The sequence below is a fragment of the Catharus ustulatus genome, chromosome 11, assembly GCF_009819885.2.
Source record: "Catharus ustulatus isolate bCatUst1 chromosome 11, bCatUst1.pri.v2, whole genome shotgun sequence".
In the NCBI taxonomy this organism is placed as follows: domain Eukaryota; kingdom Metazoa; phylum Chordata; class Aves; order Passeriformes; family Turdidae; genus Catharus; species Catharus ustulatus.
The window spans coordinates 16,940,988-16,959,624 of NC_046231.1; the positions used below are offsets into that span (position 1 = coordinate 16,940,988).

Sequence of the window (18,637 nt, forward strand, 5' to 3'; positions counted from 1 at the left end):
CAGGTGCATCAACCAGTTCCAACACCCCACTGAACTCTGGAAAACAGGAATGCCTGCATTAGGGCACAACATAGCTGTTTCTAAAATATCTCTTATAGCTATAATTACCAATCCAGGGGGTGGAAGAGAGTGAAGTGTAGTCTTTCAACCCTACCAAACACCACAGAGAGGACTTTTGGTAATGTCAGTGCCGCCCCTTGCTGTGGTTTGTGGCTACACATGGGGCCCTGTGCCAGGGCCTTGCTCAGCATCGGACACAGCAAAGTCCAACCACGTTTGCTAATTTCAACAGCGCTGTTCTGAGCACAACATGGACTTGATTTAAATAAATAGAACAGTTGGTGTTAAACAGAAGTTGGATTGTGCAAGAGGATTCAGTATGAATGAGGGATCAGCAGCATCCCCAGAGTATGTCAGAGCATGGGGATCAGCTGTGACAACTTTTGGCCCATGAGGGAAGAGTGTGGATATCATTTTAACTAAGGAAGACTCTCTGGTTGGGCTGCACAGAATCCAGGGGCAATGGCACCTCACCGGCATCCAACACCCGGTTCTTACAAGGGTTGAGACCATTCCACAGCACAACACGAGCACTTGGGCACAGACCAACGCCTCAACATGGCAAGGCTGGGCCCAAAGCAGCAGCCCAAGATGGCGGCGCGGCCTGAGGGAGCCCCGCCCGCGCGGCGGGGAGGCGCTGCCTCCCGCGGGACCGAGCGGCCGCTGGGCGGCGCTGCCGAGTCCCGCAGCGCGGGGCGCGGGGACGGGATGCGGGATGAGGAGAGCGGGATACGGGGTGAGGAGAACGGGCTACAAGGGACAGGATACGGGAGGCCGGGCCGTGGCCGCCAAGCCTGGCGACGTTCCCGGCTGGCAGGCAGCGAGTGGAGACGGCGCTGCCGATCGCGGCGGTCCCGCAGCGCCCGGCGCTGGCGGCTGGCCCCGGGAGGCAGCGGAGGCCGCCTTGTGCAGCTCCGAACCGGCCGCCGCCCCGCTCTGGGCACGGTCACGTCCGGCGTCTGTCGGCTGACAAAGAGCAGCTCTGCCAGCGCTCGGGAAAAATCCCAAAGCATTCCCAGTGTTCTTCCCTGCAGTCTGTAACAAAGGGGCTCCCGGTGGCACTGCCGGGACGGAGCCGCAGTCACCGCTGGCATCGTGGCACAGCCGGAGCGCGGCGGTGCGGCCGCCTCAGCCCGGGGCTGGAGGAGACAGATTTACTTCAAGTAAAAGGGGACAGATTTACTTCAAGTCGAACGACCCAAGCGTCGGGCTGCTAGCAGCAAAGGTCATGAATAGTTTTCAATCAAAGGTTTTTGTACAAATTAGACCGCTAATGTCATGCTAACAAAACCCGTCCTTTGCTCTCAGCGCCTCAGTGTTGGGGATGACACGGTCATACCAGCGTTCCTGTAACTTAGCCACACATATCCATACTCCTCAAGGCATTTGACACTTTTGCCAAGCTGAACCAAATCTCCAAGTTCTGGATGGCTGACGTCTGTCCTGGGAATGAGTTCTGTCGAGCCATCAGGAACATCTTTCCAGGTAATTACTGTCCCAAAAGAGTTTTCTGCTCACTTATATCTTTGAAATGTATCTTGTTTTATCTAAGGGTCTACATTAAAATACCAATAAAAGTATCATTGGTTAAAGCAATACCTCTACATGATAGTTCCCAGCCTTTAAAATGTTACCAAATAGTTCAAAAGAATAATTTTAAAGCATGATGGTCCACAAGAACCATTTTCAGGCCAAATATATATATTTTCTTCCCACTGATATATTTTTTGGTACACAGCAATTTAAGTAGGTTTGGGGAACCTGATGTGAATTTACTATGCACTTTCAAGTTTTTATTAGTAAACCTTCATGTGCTGCAAGGCAGGTTCTATTGATGAGCAGCATGGTTATCACTGAGCCTGTAAAATAAACAATCTAATGGGACCACTAAGATTTGCTGGTACTCCATTCTAGTCCATGTTAATAAAACTCAATGTGTAACATAAGTTGCAGCACTAAAATCCATTATGTTGTCCAGGTAGAGAATCTCCGTTGCTTAAGCACTAATGTTAATAATTAATTTTTAACCCAACTATCAGAATGTTATCAGTGAAAGCAGTTATATGGTTATCAGTTTTCCAGTTGTTCAAATCCTTTTGGGTATTCCACAGAAGTGTGTTTTCATTTATATCAGAAAAAAAATGGTATTAGATGTAATGAATTTTTATAAAGCATGGGCAGTGCCAAATTTAGGAATGCTTGACTGTTGAATACACTTTATACATGAGGTGTGGAGCTTCAAAAAGCGTGAACATACTGGAAATGTTCATACTAGTCCTCACCCAAATTGTACAGCCAGCTCAACTAAATCAAGGCTTTGCTTCAAGCTTTAGAAACTACACATTGTCTTTATCAGCAACAAAGGACATAATTCCTTGAGGATGTTACCAACTAGAGTTTACAGGGAAAGATGAACAGTGCATTTATAATATATTAACACTCAGCACTGCAGCTTAACAGGAGCACTGGATTCAAGCCTTGTTAAAGAAATTAACATCAGAGCAAGAACTCACCCTGCTGCTCTTACACTATGCTGCTGCTATTCAGCAGAATATTTTTCCTTCTACCAAAAAATAAATGAAAAAAAAAATAATAAAAGGAAAACAGAATGTCATTTAGTTTTCCAGCAAGAGAAAGTACACTATGAATAGTGTTACCAGGTGTTTCTAGTAAAACTGGAAGAATTTTACTGGACAGTTATAATTCTCTTTGCTCTGTCCTCTTCCAGTCCACATATCCTAGATTTCTATGGCACTTCAATATGGAAAATCCTCACCATTATGGCCAGAGCTGCCATTTGCCCTTTCTGTTTCCCCCTTCTTCACTTTCCCATGTGAAACACCCATGAGTTTCTCGCATGCAATTCAACACAAATTACATCCAATTTCTTTTCTCTCTCAAATATGCTCCTATAGACAAATGACATTGCAATAAAGTGGCTTCAAAGTCTATAGAGATAAGGTTTATTTCACACAAGCTCACTTTAGGAAACAAGAAAAACCCACACATTTATTATTTCACCTTTACCCCTTTCTGTGTTAGATAAATCATCAGTGTTACTACACCAGTGTTTTTCAGCTTCAAGATCAAATTAGCAACATGAACTCTCTGTCAAACAAAAGGAACAAAACCCCCAGGAATCAATGGGCACTCTCATATCACACTACTAGTGGGCAATTAGCAAGGAGAAACAGAAAGAAGACCATGATCAGACTTTCACTAGGTAAACAAAGCTGATCTGTAAAACAGATTTATAAATAAAATGTAGTTGAAAGTATCAACAGGAATTGTGTATGCCATTTGGTCTTTCATTCACTAAGCACATTGATCTTTGCAAACATGATTCTAATGAGCTGTGTTAAGTGGCTCTTGGTTTCTTATTTTGTTGCTGTGTGAAAGATTGGGACTCACAGAAGCTGATTAAACAAAAGCTTCAGTGCTTCTGCACTCAGATATCAGCTTCTCAACCTAATCTCTGGAACAATTCTCTATATATTTATTTACTTAAAGGCTACAAATCCTATTTAAGAGCTTGCCTGAAGTAGGTTGTGTCATCTCTAGTGGAAGAAGTATCATGGATGCAGAGTTCCCAGACAGGGGAGTTCACTACAAAGTACTCCTTGAAAATACTCTGGAAAGTACCAATAAAGGCTGCACCATTCCAACCATTTCGGTATTGATTCAAACAGTGCATCATTTACTTGTTCTAAGAAATAAACAGCATGTCAAGGTGCAAAAACAATTGCTACAGCTTTGCTTGGAGCTTTCACTGAAAACATTAGTGGTTTAATTTTACCCATTTAATTGGGTCCATCCAGGTATTGAAAAATAGTAACTAAAATTATTCTGTCTAATTCACCCTTCAGAAGAACCCACAAAATACCATTTTCTTCTAAAAATAGGGGCATGTACCAATTTCAAGATTGAGTATCAACACTGGTTCTTACAACAAACCATGTACTGCAGAATAGGCACCTTTTTTCCAAAAGGTTTCTAGATACTTTGTATATTTGGCTCAACAAAGTTCATTTTTTTAAAAAAAGTCTTTTGCTGCTAGGCACAACAGAGGCATTATTATTTAAAAGTAATGTGAATCCAGCAGACACACAGAGAAGCAGCTCCATCACTGGACAAACCAGTGTATGCTTAGATACCGAATCTTATGAATTCTGAGACTTCTGGCCTTCCAGCAGTTTGATGGCAAATAAACACCTTTTATAGGTTAACAAGGCAGCTTGGTAACACAATACACATTGACTTGCCTGACAAAGTTACATTTTTCTCTCACTTCAGTGTCAGCTTTGCTTCAACCTCAATAGTCATAACTTAGCTTTACCTTTGTAACAGAAAAAATGGAAGAACTTTAGTTTGTATTTTTGGCAGCACTCCTCTGCAAAAATCACTCAGCACACATTGATTGTACTCAACAAAAATCAAGGGGAAGCTTTGTAAATCCCTGGAAATGTTCCATTCTGAATTTCTAAAGCCGCTTGCTTTGGGTATGATGAACAAATTGTCTTACAACAGTCTACACTGTACATATGGTTGGCAGGGAGGATTTGTAATCTTCTCAGCTGAAGACAGTAGCTTCATCCTTTTAGCTCCAATAAAAATACTAGAACTCCAATTATTCCTTGATAGGCAATTTCCAATTTCAAGTCACATCTGTTTAAAATTTCTTTTTCCTAATCCATTTAAGAAGTGTTATCACAACACTACAAAGAGTGATGGAAAAAGTAATTTAGTGTTTTGCAATGAAAAACAAAATAAGACCCTAAAAAACCCAAGATATGAAAGAGAAACTGCTAAACATGAGGAAGTAAATGCAACTCAGTACAAAGTGGGGAACACAACTGCCCTGAACACATAGCACTACAATTCCTCACTACTTAATCATAAAACTGCCAGAACAAAGACTTGCCAGAGTAGTTTTCTTTTAGAGGTCAAAATTTAAGTTGGGCTGTGAGCAATGTATTGTATTTTTTTTTTGCATGTTGTTTGCCTTGTTGGGAATGAGTATGTGTTAGATGCATTTATTTTGTCATCATTTCACAAACCAAAGGCTGGACAGTGGTGACCAAACACAAGTATTCTGTCAACTGCCAAGTGAATGTCCCTGTGGAGCTGCAGCTGTCCAGCCTCAGCACAGCTCACTTCTCTGAGGCTTTGTGAGCATTTATTATCTTCTGTCGTTTCTCCCGGTTTCTGCGCCTGTTTTCTTCATACTGGAAGACAGATAAGGAAATTAATAGATCAGCTGTTATCATTAAACAGATATGGCAAATTTAAAACTGCAGAAAGCATTTTTTACCCAGGAACAGAAACAATATATTTGGCTGATGCATTAGAAATACAGCTCTTGTTAATATCTAGGTATAGGTTCATTTTTTAACACTTTTACTTTGAAATTAATATTTGTGCCATTAAAATAAGGTTTCTAAGTTTGAGGTTATTAAGCTAAAGAGTATTAGAACATTCTAATAAAGAATATTCAGTTAATCTTAAGGAGGAAGTTATTATACAGCTCTAACACAAGACAGCTACACTTCACACATGGACTAGGAAAAAAAAGTTGCACTGGTGCTATTCTAGAGCACAGGTCGGGCTCTTCTCCTTTTACAAGATACTGATTAATGTGCATCTGCCTTGTGAAACATGAATTTGTCATCACAGGCTTGGTCTATTTTTGATCCTGGTCATTAACACATACAAATAAAGCAGGATATCAAGATGAAAGGAACAAAGGCAAATTTGGAATGAGTGAGGGTAAGGCATGTGGGGATTTTTAATGGTTTAAACAAGAACCACAACAGAGGCAGGACTCCAGTGTAAAATGGAATCAAGAAAGCCAGTTAAGATACATGTATAAAACCACCATGCTTTCATTGCAAACAAAAAGGAAACATTTTCATGGCTCAAATAAATGAAAAATTAAAAATCAATGCATAATTTGATATGTATTTCATGAGAAGCAAATTATTCTTGTCCTTAGGTTACAGCATATATTTGTTCAATATTTTAATAATTGGCATGAAGAATAAAACCCAAGTAAGCCACAAATATTCAATTCTATATATAATGTAATAAACTACTAAAGAAATTGATTTTGAAAAGGATTTGCTGTTTTTCATCCATTATACTGATTGGTCTATAACTGAAATAATGACCCAAAACATTACTTAACATTTACAGAATGCTTAACTTTTTCCCTTGCCAATATTTAATTTTTCAATAACCCATCCATGTTTTTATGTAGAATGAGAACAATGGATCTTTAAAAGCTACACCCATACCTATTCAATATTTGTGGACAACCTTTCAGGGACTTCCTAGTAATGGCATATCAATATAAGCACATTTTAAGAAAGCAGACAAATATAATCATCAAGAACTCCTTTAATGTAAAGGCTTCAATGGAAAACAAAAGAATAATGAGATTATGTGGAAAGAAACTTTTTTGTATGGTGAAATTTATTTAAAATTAGAAAGTACAGTTTCAAGTTAAAAGGTGTGTGAAATGTTCATTTGTATGCTGTATCATGTAGGTACAACCACCATAAATATAAAGAACACTTCTCTGAAAATGTGCCTATTAAAACTGTTAATCCAATTAAACCACAGTCTTCATTCCTTCATATCTGCAGATATTTTCATTTAGGGCCTAACTCAGCAACTCATTAAGTAGTTTCAGACAGTGTAACTGACTTCAGCTTTAAGTGTTACTTATGAAGAGGTGACCATTACTGCTTTATATTAAATCCTGTGCAAATACCACTACTAAAAAAAATCAAGAAAAAAAGTCAGAAGCAATCTGTGAAGTGTCAGTTCCTATCTGCAATATTTGTTTCATTAAAATGTGTTTGCCTATTTTTGTATGTCATAAAAAAAAACCACACCACACCATTTGCTAATGCCAGATTTTACTTGACAAATTTATTTTTGAAAGTTTAGATTTGGTCTCAAGTGCCCATAGCAGAATGTGCTTACATTTATTGATGCATACTACTTAGTAAAAACCAACTCTAGTTCTCTCCCATTTTTTATTAAGCCTTTAACTCACAGTATTTATAATTTATTGCTTACCTCTTTTTTTAAGCACTTCCTCATCTCACGGTCAATATCATTGCAATGGCCAAAAAACTTCAAAACATTGTGCTGATGAGTTAAGGAGAAAAAAAAAATTACAATTCAAAGGTTTCTTCCTCTGAAGCTCTAAACTTATTTAAATTCATTTGCATTTTTCAACATATCCTGGTCTTTTCCCTTCCCTTTCTTGTGAAAAGTGGTGTTTGGTAACTTTTTTCCCCAAGCAGGCAGAGGTTTGAGCTGCTCCTGAAGCCCCCTTGAGCCACCCCTGCCTTGCTGAAAGTTGAAGGTACTCACCATGTATAACCAGAATGAAGGAGGACACCTAAGATGGAGCTATTGTTTAAATGCAGAAAATACATTTTATTGATCTAGAATTCAGTCTCACAACTCTTACACTATGTTAAATAACATACAAAAACGAAATATTCTGAACTCCAGGTTGTGATACAGAGGCAATGTCCTCCCTGCATTTGTTTTCATTATTTCTTTGTGACCTAGAGAGGCAAAGGATTCACTCTCCATTATCCCAGCTACATGAACAATGTGGTGTTGGTCCAGAAGGTGCAGGCACTAGGCTTTATTGACTGGAACGTTAGAACCAGTATTAAAAATATCTAGATCTCAAAGTTAATAAATAAGATGCATTTACCATCTTTATGGCACAGTTCAACTGTGGGCCTTACACACATTTAAGTGTTCCTTAGTTTCTAAAAAACTGCAGGCCTTGTCCGTGAGGGCTCTCATGATGGTATTCACCATAAAAATCTGTCCTCTTGCCCAGGATTTCTTAAAGCAATTCCATGCTACCAGGCATTAAACCACTGTCAGATTGCATGGTTGTAGGACTGCTTTTTCAGAGGGATGCTTGTGCCATGCCACAGAATCTCACAGCAGAACCTGGCAGCAGAGCATCCAAGTGGTTCAGAAGACCTGAAGGAGGGGGCTTTTAATAGGTATTTTCAAAATGAATGGAGACAACTCAGCCTATCTTGCAGACAGCTAATGAATTGAAATAAAAAAGACCAAGAAGAACAAAACAGATGCAAATAAAGTCCATTCCATATTTCAGAGGGAAACATTTGTGCATTTCCACAGCTGACCAGCAGCTGGGTAGATTCATACAAGTGATACATGAACACTATTAAGGATTCAAATGAACAAGATCTCAGCCAAGAGAACACAACTGAAGTAGGAGTGGGTTAATAAAGTTTATGACAGACACTTAACTATAGCAGTGCTATAATTAGCTTGTTTATAGCTCTGTGATTTATAAAGGGCATCAGATGACTCTGAAGCAGTTGCACAGAGTAAGTGGTCACTTTACTGCACACTGATCTTGCTTTTACAACATTTTCATTCCAGTTGATACAGATTTAGTTTTGTATTCTACTTGCATACCTGCATGTTAAATTTCAAGGTGAACACTCAAGCTAACTCCACTCTGAGTAGTTCATACAGTGGTTTAATCGATGTTTATTTAGCCAGATTACTAAAATGTCAACTTCTTGGCTGAGATTACAAGGGAAACAAAGAATCAGTTTCTCAAAAATAGCTACTACACCTATTACAGTGATACAACTGCAAGGCAGTACACATTTCTTTGAGCTGCTACCTATAAAAATGTGTCTATTTATAGCACATACTTGGCACCAGAATGGAGTTATTAAAAAAAAAGTGACATCAAATAGGAATCCCATTAACCTGTCCTCACTAGATACAAAACCTGATATACAGGGCAGGTTCTAGATTAGGATAAAGTAAATCAAATTGACTGTTGTGAAAATGGACACCCAATTAAAAAATAATGCTTTTCATCCCTCAGGAATGGTGATTTAAACTGTAGATGAAGGTTCTTAGAACTGTAGATGAGGGTTCTTAGAAAACAGCAAGCAGTCACCAATAACTCATTAAGATCACTGACTTCAGATTTCAATGAGTTCAATTTAAAAAGAATATTTCAGTACATTCCCCTTGAATTTCAAATGAAAAAGTATTGCTCCCTTTCAACTGAGTGTGAAAAAGTCATCCTCATCCTCTCTGTTCTGAGACTGCCAACACAAGCATCCCCTCCCAGCTGAGTACAAGACTGTAATTCCTCTTCATGTAGAGATCAACTTCAAACAAAACCAAGAGAACATAATTCTGTGCATGACTATTATTGCTGCTCCCAGTCACTTCATAATTTAGATTGACAATAGATTCCTTTGAATCACTTGCTACCAAGGAGTTCAAGTGCACCTTTTAGTTCCAGTTCTCAAGGCAGTCTAATTCACACAAGTCCATGATACTTCTATCTTGACATTCATTAAAAAAAAAAAAAAAAAAATTCAAACCACAAACAAAAGCCAACCACCATTCATTACTTGCAATTAGTAAGTCAATACTGCTGCATTCCTAGTCAAAGCACAGAAAGCCCCCTATGTATGCAGGACAAATCTGAATGTATTTTCTTTCCTGGTTGGATTTGTTTTCACAATTATGAAAAAATAATTACAACATTTTCACTTTATATTGTTTACATGCTGCCTCCAAGTGCCAACAAAAACAACTTACATGTTGCTGAAGAAAAACAATATACTCCCTGCAAATGAATTTTGGTATTAAAACTCTACTCCCTTCATTGCTGTAATTTAGAAATCATAAAATGTTTTTTAATATGTTACTTTAGCTACATTAAAATCTAGGAAAAATGTTGTTACCCCTTTTTCAGATAAAATGTGTTCTCTCACATTTTGTGAATTATCAGCCTTGTTTCTCATCCTGAGATGGCTCTTGAAAAGAAAAAATTCCAATTCGGTTCAAAACAATAAAGCTAACATTTGTATTGTCTTAGAATCTAACTGCATTAGAAAAAGGCATCAACACCACAGCTGACCATAGAGGTGAAAATATTGTAGATTGCATGTAGTGGTGTAAATCAGAGTTTTCACATTCATAGTGAATTTTTAAATATATTTTTATATCAGTATAAACTATGAAATTTAACTTTTTAATGCACCAATACAGCAAGATTATCTCTGCAGAACATGTACACAGTAATTTCACGATTATAAGCCGCACCATTTTGACTAAAATTTTGGTCCGAACCCAAAGTGCGGCTTATAATCAGGTGCGGCTTATATATGGACAAAGAACAAAAAGTTGCTGTTTTAGTTTGGAGGACAGGTGTCTGCTGAGAAAGGCAGGAACTTCTCTTTGAAATGGAGAATGTAAACCCCCTCTCTCCAAATTATTATAATTTGGAAATCAACGGGTTCTCAGGCAAAGATATGGGAATTAGGAATAACAGTTCTTTACCAGGGAAATTAAAATAGAAATACAGCACTACAAAGAAACAAACCCCAAACCCTGACACAGTCAGAGTACAACCTGACACCCGTCAGGCAGGGTGTTGGCAGCAGTCCCATCCCATGGTGGCTGCATCCTCCTGCAGTGACAGATGTGGCTCAGTTGGAGCAGTGCTCCTGTACAAGGTGCAGTTTCCCTCCGGAGCTCCAGTGGGGATGTGGAGAAATCCGGTTTTCCTCTGGAGTCCAGTGGAGAAAGGGGCTCCCTTAGTGTCCCAAAACCTCTGTTTTTATCTTGGTAAGAAATGTTGGGCTCTTCCCCCTGGCTGGAGCAACTGCCAATGGGATGCAGTAATTTTATCAGTGCCACAGTGGGACTCAATGGCCATGAGCAGAAAATGACTGGCTGGAGGAAGGATGGGCTGTGAAAAGATAAAGAACAATGCCCTGCCTGGTTTCAATGGATGGCCCATTAGCAGAATATCTGCCATGGAGATCAGGATCACTGCCCCACTCTCAACAGATGGTGATAGAATAGATACCTTTTATCACACTCTGTATTGTAACATGCAGCTTATAATCAGGTGCGGCTTATGTATGGACAAAAAAACAAAAAGCTGCTGAAACCCAGAAGTGCGGCTTATACTCAGTGCGGCTTATAATTGTGAAATTACTGTATTTAGAATACACTGGGAAAACAATTAACAACATTGCAATGATGCTGCAGAAAGCTTTCAACCCAGGGGCCAAATCTGCTACATCTAGAGATGCAGAAGATTTAACAAAGCAAATTTTTAAAAAGGTTTTTAAACAAGTGAAATGATGATTCAGTAATCTTGAAGCAATGAAGAGCCTGGAGAAGCCTGAAGACAATTTAGCACTTCCATCCTTGAGTAGGTGCCTATTAAGAAGATGGAAGTCAAGCAGTAATTCCCAATTAGCTCTCCAAGCACTGAACATCAGGCATGTGGCTGTTAGGATCCCCATCAACACATCTGCTTATAACCACACTGAAGCATCTGCCCCAGGGACAGCTGGAATATGGAAATGCTAGGAGCATACAAAAAGAGGGCATTTGAAGCTGATTATATTATTGTTTTTTGAGGGCTACACAGTACTAAGAGGTGCAGAAGTTATTTCAGTCCTTAGATAGGTCCTTAAGTGTTAAGTTGTAGCACAGAACATTTTAAGGAATGTTGTATTTCCTAAATAAATCACCAGAATGATTTTACAGTCATCAGACAGCTTTTCAGTGAAAACACACCAGCCATATTTCATGGCTGTTCTGCCTAGAGGAGGGTTTTCTCTCCATGATCATATTATATCATCACTAATTTATCTGACACTCATTTCCCCAACCCACCCACTCTCTGCTCAACACTTCTTACCTCCTTGTGACACTGCTTGAGCAGACTGATAATTAGGTTACACTCTTCAGTGTGCAGATGAGGAGACAGGTCTGGATGCATCTTTAGTTAGGGATTATTTTAGTAGCACAAGGACAAGGATCTGAGAAAATTTCCACCTGCCAACATTAAAATAGTGTCACTAGCAAGTCTGATTTAACATGTAAGATATTATCACAGTGTTATTTTAACAATATTGGAGATCAAAATGCAGTTTAATGTGTATAATTTATATTGCACAGTCACAGTCATTAAACCCAGCACATGCCTGATCTACACAACCCAAAAGTTAACAGTCAACTAGAAGTTTATAATCTTGGCTATCACAGACATAAGCATAGAGCTGAGATTTTAATTTTCAGGGACTCTCTAGCAGCATTAATCTTTCTTGAACTCCAGATTATCTTTTCACCTTCCTACTTCAATTTTCTGCTTTCTTGCTTTAAAAAGTTAAGTGTGATTTTCTTTCTACCTTTTACAAAGATTACAACAGGAAGCACAATGCTATTCCATTGCAGCACTCCGAGAACTGGCATCATTTTAGCTATATATACACTTTTTAAAAATCCTAAACCAGACACTGGTGATGCTTTAAAAATCAATACTTAATCATTCATCAAAACAGTAATGGTTTTTTTTTTAATCACTAAGAATTGAAATGTCCCTTCTTGCAACTCCATGGTGTTGCCTCTTGCTCGTTCACTGTGCTCCTTGGAAAAGCAACAGGATTGGTCTTCTACATGAATCCCTCCCTCCATCAGATAGTGGAAGGAAGTACTTAGGTCTCCCTCATGTTTTCTCTCTGGAAAACTAAAGGGGAACACCCTTTCCTGCAGGATTCTGTGGGGAGGGAGTGAGTTCTTTAGCTGAAATGGATTGAAGGCATCATGTGACAGTGGCTGAAGGAAGATGACATCTTTGCTCAGGAAGATCACCAGGAAGGGGAAGAGAAAAACTCAGTTCATACCAGGAGAAATAGGCTCATCTTGGTAAAATTTTATTTTTATGGCCCATACTGCCACTGAACTAGACAGATATCTGTTTGTTTGTTTACTTAGTATTTTGTCATTTCCCCTTCTCCCAAACAGATCACCTTTCCAGTTGCAATAAATCAGGCAAACAGCACTACAACTTGTACTAAGTAGCCATCACTGTCTTAACACTCCTACTAGACAGGCTAGACAAACACAAGAAGCCAATGGAGAGATTTTACAATTGCAAAATCCCAAAATTCAGCTGCAGTTATAATCTCCACTGCTATTCCTAGAATGCTCAAGAAATATATTTGGCTTAAAGAACCACATACACTCATATATCCAATACTTCTCACCATGTCTTCAGCTTAACAAGAGTTAGATTCCCACAAGCAAACTTAATTTTAAAAATCCAAACATTTAAAAGCCACTTGAGAACCATGAGAATATGTTCCACATAGTGTTGTAGTGATTTCTTCCAAAAACCTTCCCCCATACTATCTGGAAGTTTAATATTCCACTACACTTACTCTTAGCACAGAAGTTGTTGGAAATGGTACAAGTTGCTTAAGCATTCTTTTCAACAAATTAACAAATGAACCTTTAGAAATATGACAGCAGGAGCACAACTGTAACAGCAAAGTGATTAAGAACCCTGCTGTGTTATTGCCACCAGCTTTTGATTGCATGCCACACAAAGTCAATATGTTTTAAATTTATCAGTAGAGCTTTTTTGAGTTAGCATTCCCCTGAGAGGGTGACCTGCTCAATGGCTGTGTGCTACTTTAACATGTGTGAACCCAGATGATTATTAAAGCTCTTCATCATTCAGCCTCTGCCTGCACTTCCTAAAACTGTCATCTGAGCTGGCAGTCCCAGGAGAAAGAGCAGTGTCCTAATGAAACAGGGAATGCACATCAGCACAGGCCAGGAAGTCAAAGGGAGAATTTCAAGGAAAGAGTAGTTATTGCTAAAATAAGAATAGTAATCACTGCCATTGTTTACAAAAGTATTCTCAGACCTGGATGAAAGCCACCAATGCCACAAACAGAGGTGATGGTGCACTTCATCAGTTAAAAGCTTTCTAACAACTCCAAGGGAATTTCCAATGGCATCTCTTTAGAATAGATATGACAAATCAAAGTTCTTAACGGCCACACCAGTTCATGATCAGTACTCCTGAAGTTTTCAAATAACATTCAGTATTAGAATGTTTCAAGTTGTAGCACTCAGTTCCTGTGGGATGTGACGGACTAAGTAACAAAACATCTTTCTGTGCTTCCCTGGAGGCTTTAAGCACTTCTGAAGTTAGGGCAGAGCAGCGTTCCCAGTGCTCAATATTAAACTGATGTTTAGAAATGTCAGATTATACACTGGTCTATAAATGAGCAGGGAAGGTTGAAATCTTATTGCTGGAGGGGAATGACTCTGACAAACAAAAAAGTTTCGAGAGAAACAACATGTGTGAAGAAAGGACATTGGTTTCCTTAGTTTCTTTTTAATAACATTCTAATGAAAAATAAGAATTGCAAGTTGTTATCTTACTAGAATCTAAGTCCAAATGGACAGAATTTTATATAGGTGGTACCTCATAGGCAATTGGTATATAAAAGAATACTGAGAAAATAAAACAAAACAAAATCACAGGTAAAAATTGTGAGTAATATAAATTGCTCTGAGGAAACTACTGACAGAAATATGGGGTAAAGAAAGCCAAGGTAAACACACAATTTCTGTACAAGAAATACTGGAAGTGAAGTAAAAGAACAATATTTAGAAAATACAGGAATTGCTTTAGAACTGCAAAATGCTAAGCACATGTTAATATCTTTAGTGAGTATTTGGAGAGAAGAAATCTCTTTACATAATGGCACTGACATATTTCACTGGTTTGCACAGAAATGTTCTGCCCTTTAATATGTTTGATATGAGATTCAGTGCAATTGTTTTCTTTCTTAATAAAAATTACATTACATAGGTATCTCAATGATTTCATTAAAATACTTTAAAAATAAAATTTTTTTTCAGAAATGAATAGTCTCTGAATGTAGAAGACATGGATAATGATAATTAATCTTTCAACTTCCTACACCAGTTTCTACATCTGTGCTATTCTTCTGGGAAAAAAAAAAAGACATTGTCTTATTCCAGTATTGTATCTTGGCTGGTTTCTTCTTAAGTAAAGAAAATATAGGATATTCTAGCTGTATGGTTTCCAACATAAACCAGATTTTTTCTTAAAAAATCAAAAGCCTAAAGCTGGAAATTCTCTGATAATGATACTGAACTTCCAATACTAGTATTTCTGCTTAGAAAAATAATGAGAGAATTCCTTGTGTAAGCAATCTTGGGACACTAAGCATTTCAAACTTTCTAACAGCAATTAACAAAAAAATTATCAAGATGTGATACTCATCCCTAATCTGAAAATTGATCTCTATATGTGTTCAATACATTAAATACTTCATATTAAGTGCAAAAGGAATCTACATGTATTGCAGAATTCAAATACAACTGCAGACACCCAGGAAGTAGGCAGAAACCAAAGGCTGACCCAAAAGAGCATGGAAGAACACTGTGAGCATTTCATGTTTGACACCAAAATTTAGGATAAAATGCTCATTTCTGTCCATGTGCCAAATTCTCCTCCTGAGTTCCTCACACTTCCTGTGTGGAGAAATAAAGGGTTTGGTGCATTTTCACTTCTTCCCAAAATCAACTATGAGGTCAGCATGTCAGGAATCCAGGGAAGTTTCTTTTCTCAGAATCTCCCATAAATATGAACTAACCAGTTCCCTGATGCAGAAGGAAAACTGAATTAGGTTCTTTTAGTTTTCCTGATTATCCCAATGCTTAATCTTTCCATGCTTGAGGGTCAACAATGAAGGGAAGGTTTAGATCTAGGTCATTGTTTCCTTAAGATGCTTTTCCCACATATAATTAAAACATGTTAGAAGACTACTTTTTAAACCGAGTTTTACTATTTTTCCATTTGAAAAGAACACAGACATATTTTTTTCAACTTTCTAAGTTCAATGGTAAAAAAAAAACCCAAATCACATGAATTGACACACTAATCAGAAAAATGACCTCTTAAAGCAAAATGCAAATCCCTGTTAAGCAACCCCACTGATGAAAAATGACACCTGAGTACACTGCTAATGATAAAGCTCTTTAACAAGAACACAGAACTGTGCACAGCGCCACAGAACACAAACATTTGCTGCAAACACTCACATGACGCCCACAAGGCGGCAGCAGGACCGTGCAAACCTCACCAGGGATTCGCAGCAGAGATGGGAACAAACCTGTCATTCCTCTGAAGCCACTCTACTCTCCACGTTTAACTTTCATTTTTGCACTTAATGGCACTGTCTAACTTGAGTAATATAAAACATTTGGAGTTTCACATTTGTTCTGTTAGGTATTTGGAAAAAAATATTTGCAATCTTAACTTTTTGTTTACTCAAACCCCTTTACTCTAAGGTCATACAAAATTTTAGCATAAAATATTCAGCTCCACACCTAACAGGCTGGTGTTTGCCTCAAGGTATCATTCATGCCACTTCAGCAGAACTCCTGCATTCCTAGTGTTCTTTCCTACACAAAGAATTTTGATAATAGCTTTGAATACTCAGTGATCAGTGAAATGATAAATCACAGTTGGTGCACACCATTTCAAAACCCAAGGGAACTCAAAACTCAGGACTTTGTTTCTACCTTTCAGTAATATCATTAATGTCTTCCAGATCAGGATATTAAAGGGTTACTGTCCATAGGCACATTGAGAATGATCCCAAATTTTCAGCAAAACCAAGAAATTTTAAAATCCACTTAAATAAACCAAGCTTAGCTAAATCTTACAAAATTTACTCTTGAAATTCAGACCCTAAAACTATGCACTGATTTTCCAACATTACTTATTAGAATGGGGGAAAGTAAATTAGAAATATATCTATGAAGAAAGGAAACAGGAAAAAGGTCAATTATGTCCACTTCAAGATCTTTTTAATTATGTAGAATGCACTTACTTTCCCTGAACCTAAAGAATACTATTCTTTTAATGCTGATAAATAAGATTCATATTGATTTTCTTTTTATATGACTGCTTCCTGCCAACAATTGTCTCCCTCACAGCAGCAGAACGAGCTCACCTGCTTTTAGTATCTGATGAAACAACATCATACCTGATTTCATACTTAGCAAAACAAATGAAGAAGGTGTTAATCCTGAGGAATAGACCAGGTGGAACTCCAACTTGAATACTAATATCTACAATTTTATTTAAGGTTGAAATAGGTGATCAAGTAAAGCACTAGAAGATATTTTCACCTCCTGGCAATTATTTAAGGTCATATTCATACAGGAAACATCAGCAGAGTTTTGGCATGATTAGTGGGATACTTTTATTATAACACAGAGCCAGTACCACTGCACAGGACAACACTGTATAACACTGCATCATAGATTACTAAAGCAGTCTCTTCCTATTCTTGTTATGCCTTTGCAGGATATACAGTCAAGAATTACAAGATCCAGACAGCATAAACTAAAGCACTGTCTAGTGGAAAGTGTCCCTGCCTATGGCAGGGGGTTGGAACAAGGGAACCTTTGAGGTCCCTTCCAACCCAACTCACTCTACAATTACATAAGGACAAGGTGCTGCCACCAAATTCCTGTTTTGCCAGCTGCTCTTGAGCTTCAGCTGCATCCACCAGACCAGGCTTCATCCCATCTCATCTCCGTTTCACTAATTTCCCAAAGAAGAACTCTACGAGCCTATCAGAATCTTCTTGCGTACTGTAAAACAGCTCTTCCCGTTCAGAGAGAAAGGGAGCAAGAGGATACATTTCTGTGTTGGAAGGCAGGCTCTGACCCCTCCAGCAGCCCAATCCCGTGACGAAAGGCAGGCAGCACTCGGCGGAAAGTAAACATTGTGTAGTAACGCGGTTCCGTCACGGGGTGCGAGGGACTAGGGCAGCTGCTGGTACAAGGTTAAGGCAGGGGGGTCCCACGGAACCAGCCCGCGCTGTCCGCAGCTCCTCACTGCTCCCAGACCTTAAAGAAGCGACGGGACACACACAGACAGGAAAAGCAGCTTACGGCAGCCACAACGCAGAGAGCCGTGATCCCGCTCAGACCTGCCCTTCCAAAGCCCGCCGGGAGCTCCGCAGGACGTTGCGCGGCGAGCGGACAGTCCCAGAAGGCGGACCCGAGCTCGGCTCGCCACGGCCCCCCGCAAAAGCCAGACGGTTGGAAGGGAAGGCGGCAGGAAAGAGAGAGAGGGTTTCCCCTATACACCCTCTTTCCCCTGAATTTTTCCTCTACCCCCTAGCTCTGCCCGAGGCCGCCCCTCACTCACCCCGGTGCGGGGCGGGCGCAGTGACTCGGCCGGCCCTGGCCGGAAGCCGCCTCAGAGCGAAGGGCGCGCACGGTGCCGGAGCGGGGCGGGGCGGGGCGGCAGGCGGGGAGCCCTGTGATTGGATGGACGGGGCACGGCGCGCGGTCTGATTGGTCGGTTTGAAAGGCGGACGCGGGAGCGACGGCAGCGGGGTGAGGCGGCCGGGCCGGGCCGGGCCCGCTGGGTTACGGGGTTCTGCGCGCCCTGCCCGCTGTCCGAGGGTTCCGGACCCTCATCGGAGCGCACGGATAGCAACAGCCCTGGGCAGCACCCCGCACCCCATCCCTCTGCTCGCATCAGGCCTCGGTCAGTAAGGGAGACTTCTAAGGGCGTGACGTGAGTTGGTCTGTTTCACTTGAAGAACGGGAGACTGAGGGGGGAACTCAGCGCAGTGAGGGGAAGTGGAGGGGCTGGCAGTGA

The 18,637-nt window shown here is 39.8% G+C and overlaps 1 protein-coding gene across 3 annotated transcripts; it reads right to left on the reverse strand.

The window, feature by feature from the left end:
- Positions 1–2,996: 2,996 nt before the first annotated feature.
- CMC2 (C-X9-C motif containing 2) lies at positions 2,997–18,266 on the reverse strand. 3 transcript variants are annotated; one of them, XM_033069909.1, is made up of 4 exons: positions 18,179–18,266; positions 11,825–11,961; positions 7,144–7,215; positions 2,997–5,285 (listed from the first exon to the last, which is right to left on the reverse strand). In XM_033069909.1, exons 2-4 carry the CDS (start codon positions 11,903–11,905, stop codon positions 5,211–5,213), a joined length of 228 nt encoding a protein of 75 aa, XP_032925800.1. In that variant the 5' UTR covers positions 11,906–11,961; positions 18,179–18,266; the 3' UTR covers positions 2,997–5,210. The 3 variants fall into 3 exon arrangements, with proteins under 3 accessions (XP_032925800.1, XP_032925801.1, XP_032925802.1); XM_033069910.1 differs by lacking the exon at positions 18,179–18,266 and adding an exon at positions 17,920–18,162; XM_033069911.2 differs by lacking the exon at positions 18,179–18,266 and adding an exon at positions 17,712–17,893.
- Between the last annotated feature and the right edge of the window lie 371 nt (positions 18,267–18,637).